Source organism: Pelophylax lessonae (assembly GCF_965119305.1).
Source record: "Pelophylax lessonae genome assembly, chromosome: 12".
NCBI classification, from domain to species: domain Eukaryota; kingdom Metazoa; phylum Chordata; class Amphibia; order Anura; family Ranidae; genus Pelophylax; species Pelophylax lessonae.
Window position 1 is genome coordinate 57333916 of NC_138779.1, and position 17846 is coordinate 57351761.

Consider the following 17846-nt stretch of genomic DNA (forward strand, 5'->3'; position numbering starts at 1 on the left):
GTGGAGCAATTATCAAGAACAGTCCACTTATTGCGATGGTGATATATTACCAGAATAAAAAATAATCAAAGTTTGCCTTTACATGAGGGTCCGCAGAGTTCCCCCTTGCACTGTAATGAGGAATTCTGCAGACACTGATGTAAAGGGGAACCCCAGGAACTCTGGAAATGTGACCATAGACCACCTTCTGCAGATAGAAGGGGGGGTTACTGATAAAAGGTCGGGGCTTTATATCAATGCCCCCCCTTACATTACTGTATTAATTTCCCCCTTACATCACTGACCCCCACTCAGCCTGGTCTGGCGGAAGTGTCACTGACCTCCTCTCAGGGGGACCGTGCAGGGCTCAGTCAGTTGGCTCCAGCTTGTTGGCTCTGGGTTTATCCTATAGTCTTCTCTCCACAGTCCACAGACATTTGACTTCTCCCGTGACCCCCATCCCGGTGGCACTCCCACTCCCGACTCCTCTCCAGACCCCCCCTCAGAGACTGCAGACATGATAAAAGACAAGAGATGGTCATAGGCTGTGCGGACATGGTACAGTAGATGTCAGAGGTTGCAGACATGGTACAGGAGATGTCAGAGGTTGCAGATATGGTACAGGAGATGTCAGAGGCTGTGCAGACATGGTACAGGAGATGTCAGGGGCTGTGCGGACATGGTACAGGAGATGTCATAGGCTGTGCGGACATGGTACAGGAGATGTCAGAGGCTGTGCGGACATGGTACAGGAGATGTCAGAGGCTGTGCGGACATGGTACAGGAGATGTCAGAGGCTGTGTGGACATGGTACAGATGTCAGAGGCTGTGTGGACATGGTACAGGAGATGTCAGAGGTTGCAGACATGGTACAGGAGATGTCAGAGGCTGTGTGGACATGGTACAGGAGATGTCAGGGGCTGTGTGGACATGGTACAGGAGATGTCTTAGGCTGTGCGGACATGGTACAGGAGATGTCTTAGGCTGTGCGGACATGGTACAGGAGAGGTCAGAGGCTGTGCGGACATGGTACAGGAGATGTCAGAGGCTGTGCGGACATGGTACAGGAGATGTCAGGGGCTGTGCGGACATGGTACAGGAGATGTCAGAGGCTGTGCGGACATGGTACAGGAGATGTCAGAGGCTGTGTGGACATGGTACAGGAGATGTCAGAGGCTGTGTGGACATGGTACAGGAGATGTCAGAGGCTGTGTGGACATGGTACAGGAGATGTCAGAGGCTGGGCGGACATGGTACAGGAGATGTCAGAGGCTGGGCGGACATGGTACAGGAGATGTCAGAGGCTGCAGACATAGTACAGGAGATGTCAGAGGTTGCAGACATAGTACAGGAGATGTCAGAGGTTGCAGACATGATGAGGGGGGTGGGATGAGTGGCAGCAGGGGTGATGGTGAGGGTTGTGGAATCAGTGGAAGCAGTGGTGATAGTGAGGGGGGTGGGATCGTGGCAGTGGTGGTGGTGAGGGGGGTGGGATCAGTGGCAGCGGTGATGGTGAGGGGGCGGTCGGGATCGGTGGCAGCAGGGGTGGTGGTGATGAGGGGGGTGGGATCGGTGGCAGCGGTGGTGGTGATGAGGGGGATGGGATCGGTGGCAGCGGTGGTGGTGATGAGGGGGTGCGATCGATTGCATCGGTGGTGGTGATGAGGGGGTTGGGATCGGTGGCAGTGGTGGTGGTGATGAGGGGGGTGGGATCGATGGCAGTGATGAGGGGGTGGGGTCGGTGGCAGCGGCGGTGGTGATGAGGGGGGTGCGATTGGTGGCAGCGGTGGTGGTGATGAGGGGGTGCGATCGGTGGCAGCGGTGGTGGTGATGAGGGGGTGGGGTCGGTGGCGGTGATGAGGGAGGTGGGGTCGGTGGCAGCGGTGGTGGTGATGAGGGGGGTGGGGTTGGTGGCAGCGGTGGTGGTGATGAGGGGGGTGGGGTTGGTGGCAGCGGTGGTGTTGATAAGGGGGGTGGGATCGGTGGCAGCGGTGGTGGTGGTGAGGGGGGTGGGGTTGGTGGCAGCGGTGGTGGTGGTGAGGGGGGTGGGATCGGTGGCAGTGGTGGTGGTGAGGGGGATGGGATCAGTGGCAGGGGTGGTGGGATCAGTGGCAGGGGTGGTGGGGGGAATCAGTAGTGGTGGTGAGATCAGTGGAAGCTATAGTGGTGAGGGGAGATTAGTGGCAGTGGTGATGGGGGGGGTGCCATCCTCCCCACCGCCACTGCTCCCCCCCCCCATCCTATCAGGAATAAGATCTGTGGGGGTGGTGAGATCAGCAGGGGGCAGTGGTGGGTGGTTGTCTGGACTGGTGGAGGTTGGAGGATGGGATCACTAATTGCACTGCTGGTTTTTCTTACTAACTTGGTGGTCAGTCGGACTCGATTCCCCGGGTGAAATCATGCTGCTGGCTTCTGTGTAGTACACTGACTGTGTACTGTGTGTTGGGTACTCTCGGAGCAGTGACCGTCCATAATCCACCGCCAGCTCCGCGCAGCCGCTCCCGCCGGCGCCATGTGTGACATCATGCCGCTCATAGCGGCTGACGTAGGAAAGACAGGGCTGCAGCGGCTATCACAGCGCGGCCGCGGCGCGGCAACCAATAGCGGCCGCGGCGCGGCAACCTATAGCGGCCGCGGCGCGGCAACCAATAGCGGCCGCGGCGCGGCAACCTATAGCGGCCGCGGCGCGGCAACCAATAGCGGCCGCGGCGCGGTAACCAATAGCGGCCGCGTCTTAAAGCGGCCACGATCTTAAAGCGGCCCCAGGGCCGGCGGCCCACCGGGAAATTTCCCGGTATCCCGGTAGGCCAGTCCGGCCCTGGGTAAGTCTCAAGGAAAAAGTCTTCAGAAAATCTTATAGTGTGTATGGCCAATTAGGGTGCCAGCATACCAAGACATTTTGGACAATTTCATGCTCCCAACTTTGTGGGAAAAGTTTGGGGATGGTCCCTTCCTGTTCCAATCTGACTGCGCACCAGTACAGAAATAAGGTCCATCAAGACATTGCTGAGCGAGTTTGAGTGGAGAAACTTGGCTGGCCTGCACAGAGTCCTGACCTCAACCCAATAGAACACTTTTGGGATGAATTCGAGCGGAGACTGTGAGCCAGGCCTTCTTGTCCAACATCAGTACCTGACCTCACAAATGCACTTCTGCAAGAATCGTCAAACATTCCCATAGACACACTCCTAAACCTTGTGGACATCCTTCCCAGAAGAGTTGAAGCTGTTATAGCTGCAAAGGGTGGGCCAACTCTAGTCATGGGTTCAAGAGTGTTCAGGATCCTACCTGCCTGATCCTGCCAGGAAGCCGACACTGCAGACGGCTAATAGCTCCCGACAATCCTAGCAGGATCGGACAAGTGGGATCCCAAACACGCCCAAGCCCATTCCTAGCCAACTTAATATTGAACCCTATGGACTAAGACTGGGTTGCCAATAAAGTTCATGTACGTGTAAAGGCAGGCATCCCAATATTTTTGGTAACATAGTGTATGTGAACCCAGCCTCGGGGCCCATTAATACCATTATTTTTTATAAAGCCCTACAACCAAAGATCACAGCATTTTAAAAGCTCATAAAAACTGGTTGCTAATATATTCTATGAAGCTGTTCACATCAATGTGTTGTGTAAGAGGGCAGTGCATTTTGTTTTCCACAAATCCTACTTTCTGCGTCATTTGTGAGTTTTTGGTAAAAATGTGTATTGCCTTATAGTCAATAGCAATATATGGAAATGCACAAAAAATTCACTAAACGTTTTTAATGAATGCATTTTTTAAATCACACAGTACATTTCCCAGGAAGAAATGCATGGAAAACACACGCAAAGCTCACACTCACATTTTGCCTTGCATTACATTTTAACGTTACACATTAGAATTGCACTAAAAACACACTATATTCTTTCATTAAAATACATGTGCACTTTATAACACAATGGTGTGATTGAGGCCTAAATCTTCTGTTTTTTATAAGCTGTGCAGAACATAACTGAATCAAAATCTACCAGATCACTCTCCGCCTTTCTTTGGGAAACCTCCAAATGGGTGATAACATACCCCTCATCACTAAGCATACTTCTAAAGTCGCTTTCAGTATACTTTACAATATGGAACATCTCTTCCCCAACCTTATAGAATGTACAATTTAACGCTCCATAATACATCAAGCACCCGCCAGGTTTTAGAAGCTTTGAGAATTTCCTGAAGTTTCTCACAAAATCTTCAAGGTCTTTGCTGGTGGTTTCCAGAATACCCCAGAACAGCAGGCAGTCAGCTTGTGGCAGCCCCACTGGGCCTGTGAGATTTTCCTGGTTGAGATCAAATTTTACAACATGTGAAATTGCCGCCCTGAGTCCGATTTCCTTGTCCTCACATTGGTCACTGGAAGGAAGAAGAACATCCCATGTCACACAAAGCATTTAACTCATATTCTGAGAGGCATTGAGTATATTAGGTCTGAGCTGGTAAATACAGTTAACATTTCTGAGCTCTAGAAGAGACTTCCAGATATCAGTGGGAGAGGAGTGTCGACTCCATCCATTTACCATAGAGATGAAGCACTTATAGCTAGCCACTGACCACCAAGGCTGTGTGTAGGTGGGTTATTGTTCCCTCCTTTCTCCTCTCCCCAATTCCCTCCACCTCTCTTTCTGGGGATCACATGCTATATACCCAAAAAAGATTCTTCTAGCAGTATTACATTTGATGTTAGCATATTTGCATATCTCCCTTCGTGCTAGGAGCGCACCGCATGGTGTGCTCCCAGCACAGAGAACGGGGTCTCACTAAAGCCCGGGCCCCGTTCTAATGATCGGGACCTTGAACGGCGGATTCCAGGTCAACTGATCACTGTGATAGCCTCTAATTGGCTATCGCAGTGGTCAGTCACTTTGAAGCCTGCCCCGTGTTTTCTGTCTCTGTGAATGGACGAGAGAGATACATTGTATTATTCTTTGTTCTTGCAGAGATAGAAAAAAAAGTGTGTGAAAAAAAAATAATAATAATATTTTAAATGGAAAAAAAAAAAAATTAAATAAACACCTTTTTTTAAATCAGTGTCAGTGTGTTTTAGGTAGTACTAAAAAAAAGCAAAATGCACCCTATTGTTTCTGGGCTGTACTACGAGTACAAACAACATAACATACACATATGTGGTACGGCTGCATTCGTTAGGAGCAAGATAATTTATTTTGGATTGTTCTTTGGTGGTAGATTATGGTAGTAGCAATGAATATACAGTTAAATAAAAATAAATAAAAGAAAAACTGAAAATTTATATCAAATACTTACCGTAATTTTCCTTTCCTGATGGACTCCACGGCAGCATACGTATCGGGTTTGGCCCCGCCTCCAAACCTACCCATAGGACCTCACTCCCATAAATCTTTGCTCCTGTTCAGCACACGTGTTCTGTAACTATCCTCCACAGAAATCCGGGAGGGAACTCCTGCTGCCATGGAGTCCATCAGGAAAGGAAAATTACGGTAAGTATTTGATATAAATTTTCCGTTTTCCTGACAGACTCCATGGCAGCATACGTATCGGGAAATAACTCGCCGTACACACAGGGTGGGCAGGTGCTGAACAGAAAAGTTTAATGCATTTTGTCAAACAGACAGGACTTGCAAACCAAAATTCACAGAAGAAAGAGCCGCTGGCTCAACACAGTAATGGGATAAAAAAGTGTTAATAGAGGACCACGACGCTGCTCTGCAGATGACTTCAGGAGCCACATGTCTGGATACTGCCCAGGAGGTCGAATGAGCTGTAACTACTGCTGGAGGGGTCAAGCCCTTAGCCCTATAAGCCCACTGGATGGTCTGGATGATCCAAGAGGAAATGGATCTCGTCGAGGCTCTTGAACCTTTGTTTTTTCCATAGAAGGTAACAAAAAGATGTTCTGATTTTCTGAAAGAGGAAGTGGCATCTAAATATTTCTTAATACACTTTCCAACATCCAGCGGATGAACCGAAGATTCTTCCTCTTCCTGTCTAAAGGTTGGTAACACTGTTTCTATGTTTTCATGGAAGACAGAAGTCCTTTTTGGTCTCGCATCCAGCATGGGAATGAGCACCACTCTGTCAGGAAAAAATGTTAAGAAAGGCTCTTGTGTCCCAAAGGACCCAATTTCCGACACTCTTTTTGCTGAGGTTACAGCTACCAGAAACACTGCTATCAGTGTAAGCTCTCTTATGGTCAAAGAATCAGACATGTCTTGTATCTGACCCGCCAGGAAATCCAAAACTAGTGGCAGATCCCACTTGGGAAACCTGGGTTTTCTCTGAGGTCTGATTCTCACTGCTCCTTGGAAGAATTGACGAATTAGGGCATGAGTGGCCCAGGAGATCCCTGTAAAAGCGGAAATAGCCGAGACCTGGACTCTGAGCGAACTCACTGATAGAGGCAAGTCCAATCCTGATTGGAGAAAGCTCAATACATCCTGGATCTTAATTGAAGATTGAGGATCAGGCCTTGTAGTCAACTGTGCAGAAAATTTTTCCCAGATTCTCTGATAAACCCTGTTCGTTGAGCTTCTTCTAGCACTAAGCAATGTAGAAATCGCCGTTTCTGGACAGCCTAAAGCCTGTAACCTCCTCCTCTCAACATCCAGACCCTGAGATGTAGACGGTCTGGGCACGGATGGAGTACAGACCCCTGGGACAACAGATCCGGTCTGAAGGGTAGCGGGATTGGGTCTCGGACACTGAGTAGCGTCAGAAGGGGAAACCATGGCCTGTTCGGCCAGAAGGGAATCACCGCCACTACCTCCACTGGCTCCGACCTGAGTCTCCGAAGAAACTGTAACACAATCGGAATTGGTGGGAAGGCGTATGCCCTGTGGAATCTCCACTGATCCGAGAGTGCATCTATCCCTGATGCTTGTGGATCTCTGAATCTTGAATAGTACTTCGGCAGTTTGTGATTGCAGGGGGAGGCGAAGAGGTCTACCTCTGGAGAGAGCCCCAATGTTAGGATCCAGTCGAACGTTTCCTTGTGAAGGGACCACTCGTTGTTGTCCAGGTCCACTCTGGACAAGAAGTCTGCTTTGACATTCTGGACTCCTGGAACATAAACCGCTGAAAGATTCGAGAGATTTCTCTGTGCCCAGGACATAATCGGCTCCACTTCCCTCAATAGGGACCAGCTGCGTTTTCCCCCTTGCTTCCTGATGTATGCCACTGCTGAGGTGTTGTCCAGACGCAGCATGACAGGTTGGTCTTTTGTCAGGTGAGAAAATGCCACTACCCACGGAGCTGGCTTCAGAGAGTGGCAGTTCAGCAGGTGGTCTCTGCACAACCACCAGGGGAGACTCGCTCTCATTGAAGGGGTTAAGAAGATGCGTTGATCCAGATGCCACGTATCCCATTGCTGAAGGAATCCCTTTTGAAAGGGTCTCATCCTCCACAGGGCCCACTTCACCATGGGGACTACTGCGACCATAGTCCCGATCACCTTCAGGCATTGACGTGCCTGAAGATGAGAGGATGAGAGGGCAAAGCGAATCCTGTCTCGAAGTGTCCCTATTTTTTCCTCTGGAAGAGAGATAGTCGCCTTCTCTGTGTCGAACAGAGCGCCCAAGTAGATCAGGGACTGAGTTGGAATCAGGTGACTCTTCTCCTTGTTGAGTAACCAACCAAACTTCTGGAGAGTGGACACGACCTGCTCCAGATGAACTAATAGTTGGTCTCTGTCTTGGGACAACAGGAGGAGATCGTCCAAATAGTGGTGAAGACGGATACCTTTCAATCTCAGTAGGGCTACCACGGCCAATAAGATTTTTGAAAAGGTCCGTGGAGATGTTGAGAGCCCGAATGGGAGACAGATAAATTGAAGATGTAATCCTCCCACTTCGAACCGGAGAAACCTTTGAAAATCTTCGTCCACAGGGACATGAAAGTAGGCGTCTTTCAAGTCGATGGACACCATCCAATCTGCCGGCTGGACTGACTGCAGGGTCTCCATTTTGAACCTTTCTTTTTTTATGAATTTGTTCAAGAAGGTCAAATCTATTACTGGTCTCCATGATCCGTTCTTCTTTTGGACCAGAAAAAGCAGAGAATATATTCCTTGGCCAAGCTCGGACTCTGGAACGGAGATGACAGCCCCTTGAGCAATGAGAGCTTCGACGTAAGAAAACAAAATCTGACGCCTTTCTTCTAGGAATGGTATGGTGGTAGGTAGGAACCTTGAGCCTGGCCTCTCCTTGAAGACCCACTTGTGGCCTGAGGACACCGTCCTGACGGCCCAGGGGTCCTGAATCGAAGCCGCCCAGACATGCCGGAAGGAGCGTAGACGCGCACCCACCCGACATGTCTGAGCGGGCCCACCTTCAAAAGGACTTAGTGGGCTCACGGTCCCCCGAGGAGACATTCTTTGTCGTCTTCCTGGAAGACTGTCTGGATCTCCAGTTCCGGTTGAACTCCCGACCAGGTCTATAAGAACGAGCTTCCCTGGCCCGGTCAGGAACAAATTTTCTGGTAGGCTGTCCTTTCTTGACGTTGAACTGGCGCCGATCCTGGGGAAGAAACCCAGACTTACCGCCCGTAGCCCGGGTTATGGCCTCGTCAAGTTTATTCCCGAAAAGGGAGGACCCCTCAAAGGGAATACGGCACCAAACCTGCTTTGATGCCGGATCCGCAACCCAAGGGCGGAGCCAAAGAGCTCTCTTAGCTGTGACCGAGGACAGCATAACCCTTGCCAATAGACGGATCAGGTCTATGGAAGCCTCCCCAAGGAACGACGAGCCCAGTCTAAGCTCCTGGATTGGAGCGCTTCTGGCCACCTCCTCCGACACCGATCTGACCGATTCGTCTACCACATCAGCCCAAGACTCCATGGCCTTGGATAGAGCGGCTAAAGCCAGGACTGGCTTGCAGGCCATACCTGCTGTGAGATAGATTCTCTTCAAATCGGAGTCCCTCCTTCCGTCCAACGGGTCTTTAAATGAGACCGTATCTTCTAAAGGAAGGGTCACATGCTTGACCAGTCTCATGACTGCTGCGTCAACTAGCGGAGGAGACTCAAGATGTTTCACATCATCCTCTTTGAAGGGGTAAAGTTTCGCCATCTTAGATACTAAGGAATTCTTACGTTCCACCTTTCTCCACTCCTCCGAAATAATTTCTCCCAACTCTCCCAGAAAGGGAAAATTAACCCGCTCCTTGTTGAGCTGTTTAAAGTACTTCTTTTGCTTAGGAGGGGAAACAGCTGACTCTTCCCAGTTTAAAGTCTCCCTGACCGCTTTAACTAGGGAAGGCACCAAAGCATATTCGAAACCCAGGCAGGGATCCTCATCTTCAGAGTCGCCACCTGACAAAAGCACCGACTGATGGCTTGTCTGGGCCGACTCAAAATCTTCCTGTACTTGAAGTGCTATAGGGGAAGGGCTTGGGGAAGCCGTTGCAGTGTCTTGAGAACGAATGACACCCATTTCAGCCAAAGAGTCCTTTACTACTCTCTTAACCAAAGCCTCAATGCGTTGATCAGAGGTATCCCTCTCTCCCGCAGCCTGGGAGAAACATCTGTAACAGAAAAACTTCCTCTCTGGGACACTAGCGCCACAGCCTTTGCAACCTGCTTTGTCAGGTCTCCGTGCGTGGCTGGCTGAAGTGGATGCTTTACGATGATGGGAACCCGAACGGGATTTTCCTGTAGAGTGCCGGTGGCGAGAACTCGAACGTCTTTCACTTCTTTGAGAAGAGTGTCTAGTCTCTGAACGAGGAGGGCTATAAACAAAGGAAACAAGAAAAAACAAACAGGAAGCTAGGAACACTTGAGTTCCTACCCCCACCCCCTATAACCCGCACCCCCACCAAGAAGCCCCCAATACCTGTTAGGGGCGGGCTGACCACCGGAGGGCAAAGTAGCTTCCATTCTAATGCTGACCTACAAGAATGAGCCGGACAGCAATGTCAGAAAACCAGCAAAAGAGGGGGGGGAGAGGGGGGGGCGCTCCCAAACTGGGGCCAGTACTCACCAAGAACCAGAGGTTAGCAGGCAGAGCGGCAGCGAACAGCAGGCGTCCAAAAACTGATCGGATGCGGAGTATAGAACACCCAGTATCAGCAGTGTGTATAAACACAACACTGCTGACAGTTCTGGGGTTTAGATATGGCGCCTGGTGACGTCATCAGCGATCGCCACCGACGCCGACTCACTGCGCATGCGCCGAGCTCCTACTGCGCAGGCGCGAGAGCCAAGCCTCGTTCTCGAGGCGCCGCACATGCGCAGTAGCGTACCGCACCGGCGGCCGGTCAGGAAGTGAACCGCTGACCGGCCCCGGACCACTAGCCACCAGGGAAGGCAGGAAAGACCAGGTAAGAGACAAATACACAAAAACCAGGCAATACATAAGCATATAAAATAGCTGCCATGGAGTGTTACTCACGAACCGCAGACCACCAGGGATGGATGCACACCGGACTTATCTCTTCAAGGGTACCGGCCACCCGCAGCAGCTGGGCTTTTTGGCCAAGGCTGCTACATCTTCGCCCCTACTCCATACCCCGCAGCAGCTGGGGCTTATTGGAGAGCTCCATACCCGACTGGTAGAGCCATCCATCACCCGGAATCCATCTTCAGGTAGGATATCAGGTAATCCCTTTGGAGGACAAAAAAGAACACGTGTGCTGAACAGGAGCAAAGATTTATGGGAGTGAGGTCCTATGGGTAGGTTTGGAGGCGAGGCCAAACCCGATACGTATGCTGCCATGGAGTCTGTCAGGAATGATTCTTTTTTACTGTTTTGGACCAGTTTTTCTTTGATTAAAAAAAAAAAAAAAAAAAAAATCAGGAGATATTTATTACCACCAAATGAAAGCCCAATTTACCCTGGGAAAAAAAAACAGGTATAATCCACCTGGATGCCCAAAGTAGTGATGATATGTACATTTTTTTCTAACACGTGTCAAAATTCCAAATAGGGCTAAAGTGGGGTACACACTAGGAGAAAATCTGCCAAAAATTCCCATCCGAGGTAAAATCGTACAATTTTCGGCTAGTGTGTACACAACTTTCAGCAGCCGGTGCCAACATTTTCCACGAAAAAAACCGGGGACAAACACCAAAATTGTTATCGTCCGTCTCCAGCACGACCAATTTTCGTTTAATGTGCATGCAGTACGTCTGCGAAAAATCGGATACGAAAGACCGCGCATGATCTGAAGTTGCTGACAACCCGCAAGTCTAGGAACAAACGTCCCAAAAAAAAAAAAAAAAAAATCGTACGAGAAATTTTGTGAACATTATGCACTGTCAACTAAAAACGGTTGTGACCGCTGAGCAAGAGAGAGAAAGTCGGAGGATATTTCGTCCGATTTTCATCAAGTGTGTAAGAGCCTTTAGGAATTTATATTTGTTTTACCCTTAGGAACTAAGGGGTTACCATAATTTTTTCCCTCGTAATATTATCACCTGATTTACAAATCTTCTCACAAGCTGAAAAGACTAATTAAAAAATACAAATATTTAAAAAATTATGTCTGGTCCTCCTACCCACGCTAGTATTTCATCACACCAGGCAATCAGCCTGATTCGGACAAAAAAATGGCAGATACTTCACCTCTTTCCTGCCAAGTCTGTGACAAGTGTAGTGGCATGTGACCAATCAAATGCTCCGGTTCGGCTGTTTGTCCATTTTTTCACTTCTAGGATACAGTGCTCAGTAGGCTTGAGAAGGATGATATCTCTGAAATATTTCTGTGCTGAATAGAGATGGTGAATGACGGGACCCATGCTGATGTCAATCAATACATCTCCTCTAAAGTCACCTGCAGCAAAAGATTCAAAAAAATCTTCAAGGAGAGCTGTGGAAAAGTCTCTATGCAATGTAATTGAATTCAGGACAGTTCAAGCACAACTGTTACAACTGTGTTACATCTAAATATCAATATAGGCCATTCAAGGAATGGGCACATTTTTTAAAGGTCAGTTCCTTCAAAACTTATATTTCAGTTATTGGTAGGTGCTGGAGAGTTACGCCATTTTCTTCTGACTCTATGTTGAGGTCCTGCTGTGGCACCTGCTGTGCCAATTATGAGGTGCTTCCACCATCCCTTACAGTATGATTTGTTTTATATTATAGAGAATGTAAGGCCCCATGCACACAGAGCGTCATAAAAAACAAGCTGCAGAGCTACTTCTAACGCCAGGAAAAAGCAGCTGTAAAAACTTGCTTTTAGTAGCTTTTTCCATTGGCGTTATTGCACGTTTGGCCATGTTGGCTTTTAGCAGCATTTTTCTGCCTCCATTCAAAATCAATGGTTGCCTAGGAGCCATCTTTGATACGGCTTTCAGCCCATTGATTTGAATGGAAGTCGCATCACAAGTTGGATCAGGATGATTCGACTTGTGGTGCGACTTGCGCTCTGAGGATCTTGAGGGGAAACTCCATGCCAAAATGGGAAAAAAAGCAGCGTGGGCCCCCCCAGGTTCCAGACCAGGCCCTTATCCGAGCATGCAGCCCGGCAGGTCAGGTAAGGGGAGGAGCAAGATGATGACATAAGGGGGTGGGGGTCTATGGTGACGTCACCGGGAGGCCATGCCCCTAATGGCTATATAACAAGCTGCATAGACCGGAGCCGGCATAATCACCGAAGACATCGTCGGAGGATGAGCTGTGGAAGAAGAAGACCAGAGGGGAGAAGACCAGAGGAATAAGAATGGAGGAAGAAGAACAGAGGAAGAAGACCAGAGGGGAGAAGACCGGAGGAAGATTTTTAATAAAGGACTTCTCAAAACGTCTCCTGTCATTATTTACATTCACTGCCTTTTATGGGGTGAATGGGTAGGGGTACAATGTACCCCATACCCATTCACACAGGGAGGGGGTCCGGGATCTGGGGGGCCCCTTTGTTACAGGAGGCGTCCAGATTCCGATAAGCCCCCTGCCCGCAGACCCCCACAACCACCGCCCAGGTTTGTCGGGAAGAGGCCCTTGTCCTCATCAACATGGAGACAAGGTGCTTTGGGGTGGGGGGTCCCCAAATCACCCACCCCCCATGTTGAGGGCGTTAGGCCTGTTATGGTCCAGGGGGGGTGGGACTGCTCGCTCGTCCCCTCCCCTTTCCTGACCTGCCATTGCATTGACCAAGCTGTTTTTTCGGCGTGGGGCTCCCCTCAAAATCCATACCAGACCCGAAGGGCCTGGTTTGGAACCTGGGAGGGACCCCCACACTGTTTTTTTCCCATTATGGCATGGAGTTCCCCTTCAAGATCTTCAGAGTGCAAGTCGCACCACAAATCGGATCATCCTGATCCGACTTGTGATGCGACTTCCATTCAAACCAATAGGCTCCCATAGGGAAGCATTGATTTTCACAAAAAAAAAACAAAAAAAAACTTATAACGTGGCTTAACGCTGTATATGCAACGTTAAGCAACGTTAATCAGCCTTTAGCAGCGTCAGTGCTTATGCCACTTGGAGCTCCTGAAAGCCTGTGTGTGCATGAGGCCATAGAATAACATGAAGTGGCGTTTTTAAGCTGCAAAAAAAAAAAAAAAACGTCTGGCGCTCCTAAAAGCAGCTGCAAAAATGCCCTGTGTGTATGGGGCCTAAGAGTTGGAACACACAGAGATGGTTGGGGACAGCTAAAATGTCCAGAGTACATAACCACACTGAGAATTATGGCAGGGAGATCTTATTGTTGGAATATTCCACACATATAGCCTGGAACTCTGCCAGGGACAGAGTAACACAACCAGGGCTCCCTATAGCAGAGATGATTGGTCTTTTAACACATTTGGGTGTATGATGTTGTGCTAATGATCAGCCTCCTTATGTAATTTCTTATACTCCAACAGCAAGTTCAAGCGGTAATAAAGTCCACTTTTTGATTTATACCTACAGGTAAGCCTATAAGACTTACCTGCAGGCACAGTAAATATATAGAAGAAACTGAACTGGATGGCAGCACTCTGATGCAAACATCTTTATTCAAAGTGATAAAACAATAAATCATACAATGAACGGTGGTAAAACAACAGGGTGTATATATTAGGTAAAGTGTAGTAGGCCTTGTTTGCTTATCAGCAGGGCCATGATTTTCAGCTAGGCTGTCATGGTTCCCAGGTGTGGCTACTGAGACTGGGGAGTCTCCCCACTGTGCTTAATGAGGGCTCTCATTGGGCAGTGGAAGAAACCTGGCCAATGGCACACCCAGGCTTGTATCTACCCCAGAAAGGCAGATTCTGCCACCCAGCATTCTGGGAGTGGGTATAAGTTTGAGGGGGGCACATGATGCAGCGTCTTTGGCGGGAAGCAGAGTCCCAGGAGGGAGAGTACGGCTGTCTCTCCTCCTGTCAAGAGGAATTGGGTGTCCCAGGCGGCTGGCCTGAGGGGACAGAGGGCTGAGCTGAGCTGCAGAAAGGATCCGGTGTGCTGAGGACCAGCGGAGCTGAGAGGGGTCGAGTTTCAGGAAAGCATTCCCAGTTGTGAGTACTGCAAACTGCCCCTGGGGGTCTGCCTAGTGAGAGGGGACCACTCCAGGGAAGGTCAGAGGGATCCAGGAGCTAGCTAGCCGGTGCAGGAGCAAAAGGAAAGGGGGTGCCAGTGTTGACCCCGAAGAGTAAAAGGGGGGTGCCAGTGTGGACCCTGAAGAGTAAAGGGGGTGCCAGCTGTTGGGCCCTGAAGTGTTAAGTGTACAGCGTGCAGTGTACAGTAGAGTAAAGGGGGTGCCAGCGGTTGGGCCCTGAAGTGTTAAGTGTACAGCGTGCAGTGTACAGTAGAGTAAAGGGGGTGCCAGCGGTTGGGCCCTGAAGTGTTAAGTGTACAGCGTGCAGTGTACAGCGTTGAGAGTAGCAGCAGAAGCAGTTTACAAAGGCTACCTCAGTCAGGAAGGACTGGAGGAAGCAGTGTTTGACTTTTGAGATAACCAGAGTATCAGAAGTCAGTCTTCAGTACAGTGCTTGACTTTTGAGCTAGCCAGAAGTGTCAGAAGTCACGCTCAAGTTCACAGACAGCCAGTCAGATTTACAAGCGCCAATGGGCGTTGACCAGCGTTGACCGGCATTCAGCCAGCGTCAAGGCAGCGGCAATAGGCATTTTTCTTCAAGTGTCCCAATTTATACCTAGTTGAGCCAGAGGAGTATCCCACTCATTCCCTTCTCCCATCCCCAATATACAAACCAAAGATGCCAGACTGTTCATTGTTTCAGATTTCACACTTGGGCAATCAGCTTAAATGTGCTGTTGGTGTTTCCAGTAACCATGGCAGACCCACATCAGGCCCAATGTCCGGAAATATTGCTACATATATATATACATATATATATATGCAGACAAATGTAAAACACTTTAAATCATTAACTAATCTGACTAGATACACCTGCTCATGGCAGACCAAGGCATCATTAAATCAACAGGTGATCAACTTTAGAGGGCAGTTCCCTGTTAGCCAAAACAGCTAAATCATATGAACTGGAGGAACTAGAGTACACATGAAACAATTGTAAGAATATTGACATATTAAGATACCTTGAAAAAGTTCAACAAAAGCATTACGTTTCTTACCTACACGCATACTCAGAGGGATGTTAATATATGGGATGTTAATATATGGGGAAACAATTTATGCTAGCATAAACAAACATGGATAAAAAAATTGTTATATATGATACATCCACTTAAATAACAATGTAACTAATGGCTCCACATTTTTCACGACCAATATAACTGGTTGAGAGCATTCATCCTCAATTGCAACAAGCCTATCAGCATATTCTGCCAGAGCAGAAGACCCCTGATGTGGAAGTTGGGAAGTGTAATGTTCCGGTACCTTTGGTACCCTAAATTACACTTTCCACAAGTGTATGCGCCCCACCATTTACTTTTGGAAAGGTGCGCATACACCTTTAAGACTGGAGCTGTCATCACTCAGCGCCGGACTAGATGGCTATTTAAGGTGTCGGTTCTCACTCACATGTGTTCGTTCAAACACCCTTACTTGGATGCTAACCTTGCTTGAAGCTTCCATGCTTGCAAGCTTACTTCGCTGACGGAACCTCGCTGCGCTGATCCCTGTATCCCGCTACTGGATCATCCGCCTCTCCTGAACCACCCTTCGGCTGTATCGCTAATAGTGCTAAGTACCCCGCAGGGGAATTCTCTATAAACTTATACTAAGCTTACACTATCTAGCTCTGCATAGTAAAGACTGTTTATCACATCTGCATAACTAGATTGCTAGCTCTTGAGACTACTGCTACTTTTCTGCACTGGGTTGATCTCTTTTGTATGTCCACCTGCTATTCTATCATCTGCTATCATACAACATTGCTAAACCTTCCTGCATCCATCTGCTACTGTCTCACCTTCAAGTGTCTATCACCTACCACCTCCACTCAACCTATCCCTCAACCTTCATCATTGTGTTACCACATACATAAAGTCACTCTAGGAACCAGCTTGCTAATTGTGTGTATTTACTGGCTGAAATAAGACCTTCCACACATGATGAGTCATTGAGGTTGGGAATGGTATCTCAGCATATCTCTTACATGACTACTGACGTGGAACTATTTCTGCAGCTGAAAATCCACACCATATAAGAAACGCAGAAGCGTTACAGATTGAACGAACCCAAAAAATGGATTCAGCAGAAATAACCACTCAGGTGACACAAGTAAAACAGCAAGTATCTGCGTTAATACACGCACTTGCTGAATTAAAAGAAGACAATCAGGCTCTGTCGCAGCAGGTAATTAGACTGACACAACTTACCTCTGCTCAGTCCCCTGAACCCAAGATAAATCCCCCTTTGGTATTTACAGGCGATCGCAAAAAATTTCGCGAATTTAAAAACGCATGTGAGTTACTTTTTTTGCTAAAACCTCGTACCTACCTTACTGATCACATTAAGGTTTGTACTATTATTTCTTACCTATCAAGCGATCCTCGAGCCTGGGCAGATTCTCTTTTTGAGAAAAACGACCAGCTTCTCAACTCCTATGCCTTGTTCCTGGCAGAGCTCACTAGCCTATATGATGACCCCAATAGGCAGAGTACTGCTGATCTTCAGTTAAGATCCTTGAAACAAGGAAGGAGGCCTGTAGAAGACTTTGTCGCAGAGTTCAAGAGATGGACCCTTGATTCAGAATGGAATGATGCATCTCTGAAAACCCAATTTAGGCTTGGCCTATCAGAAGCCGTTAAGGACGAGCTCGCCCGAGCGGATCTGCCAAAAACCCTGGATGCATTAATACAACTCAGTATTACCATAGATAGAAGACTACGAGAAAGAAAGGCTGAAAAGATGGGAATGCCATTATCCGTTTCCTCTCGGAGTCTGGCCGTTCCTATGGAGGTAGGAACCATACGCCCACCGCTATCAACTATGGAAAAAGCCAAAAGACGAAATGAAAATCTCTGCTTGTACTGTGCATCCCCGGATCACAAGATAAACGTCTGTCCCCTAGTCAACAAAAAGAAGGGTGAGTGTTCACATGTCTCCCTAGGAGGATTGACAACTTCATTCACTAACCCCTACATTTCTGTTTTTTTGACATTACAGTGGGACCAGAACAGGATTACTACTAAGGCCATGATTGACACAGGATCTTGTGGAAATTATATGGATATATGTTTTGCTGCTTTAAATAAAATTCCTATTATTTCTAAACTCAAACCTGTCTCAGTAAGTCTTATTACCGGTGTTCCGTTATCCTCTGGTCCGATCACCGATCAGACACAAGCACTTCTAGTCACTATTAACGAGTCTCATAGGGAGACTTCTACCTTCGATTTAATACCATCACCCCACTTTCCCATTGTGTTGGGACTTCCCTGGTTGCACACACACCAACCAACCATAGATTGGAAGAAACGGTCCTTGACCTTCCCTTCTTGTTATTGCGAGGAAACGTGTA

General features: G+C 48.3%; 1 protein-coding gene across 2 annotated transcripts in view; it reads right to left on the reverse strand.

Moving 5' to 3' along the window:
- Positions 1 to 3909: 3909 nt before the first annotated feature.
- Positions 3910 to 17846, reverse strand: part of LOC309568758 (nicotinamide N-methyltransferase-like) — a 67117-nt gene continuing 53180 nt past the window's right edge. The window contains exons 2-3 of one of the 2 annotated variants that reach the window (XM_082274530.1): positions 11545 to 11752; positions 3910 to 4363 (exon numbers count right to left, since the gene is read on the reverse strand). In XM_082274530.1, the coding sequence (XP_082130656.1) occupies positions 3934 to 4363; positions 11545 to 11752 (638 nt within the window). In that variant the 3' untranslated portion in view covers positions 3910 to 3933. The remainder of the gene's footprint in view (positions 4364 to 11544; positions 11753 to 17846) is intronic. The other variant, XM_082274529.1, reaches the window with a different exon arrangement.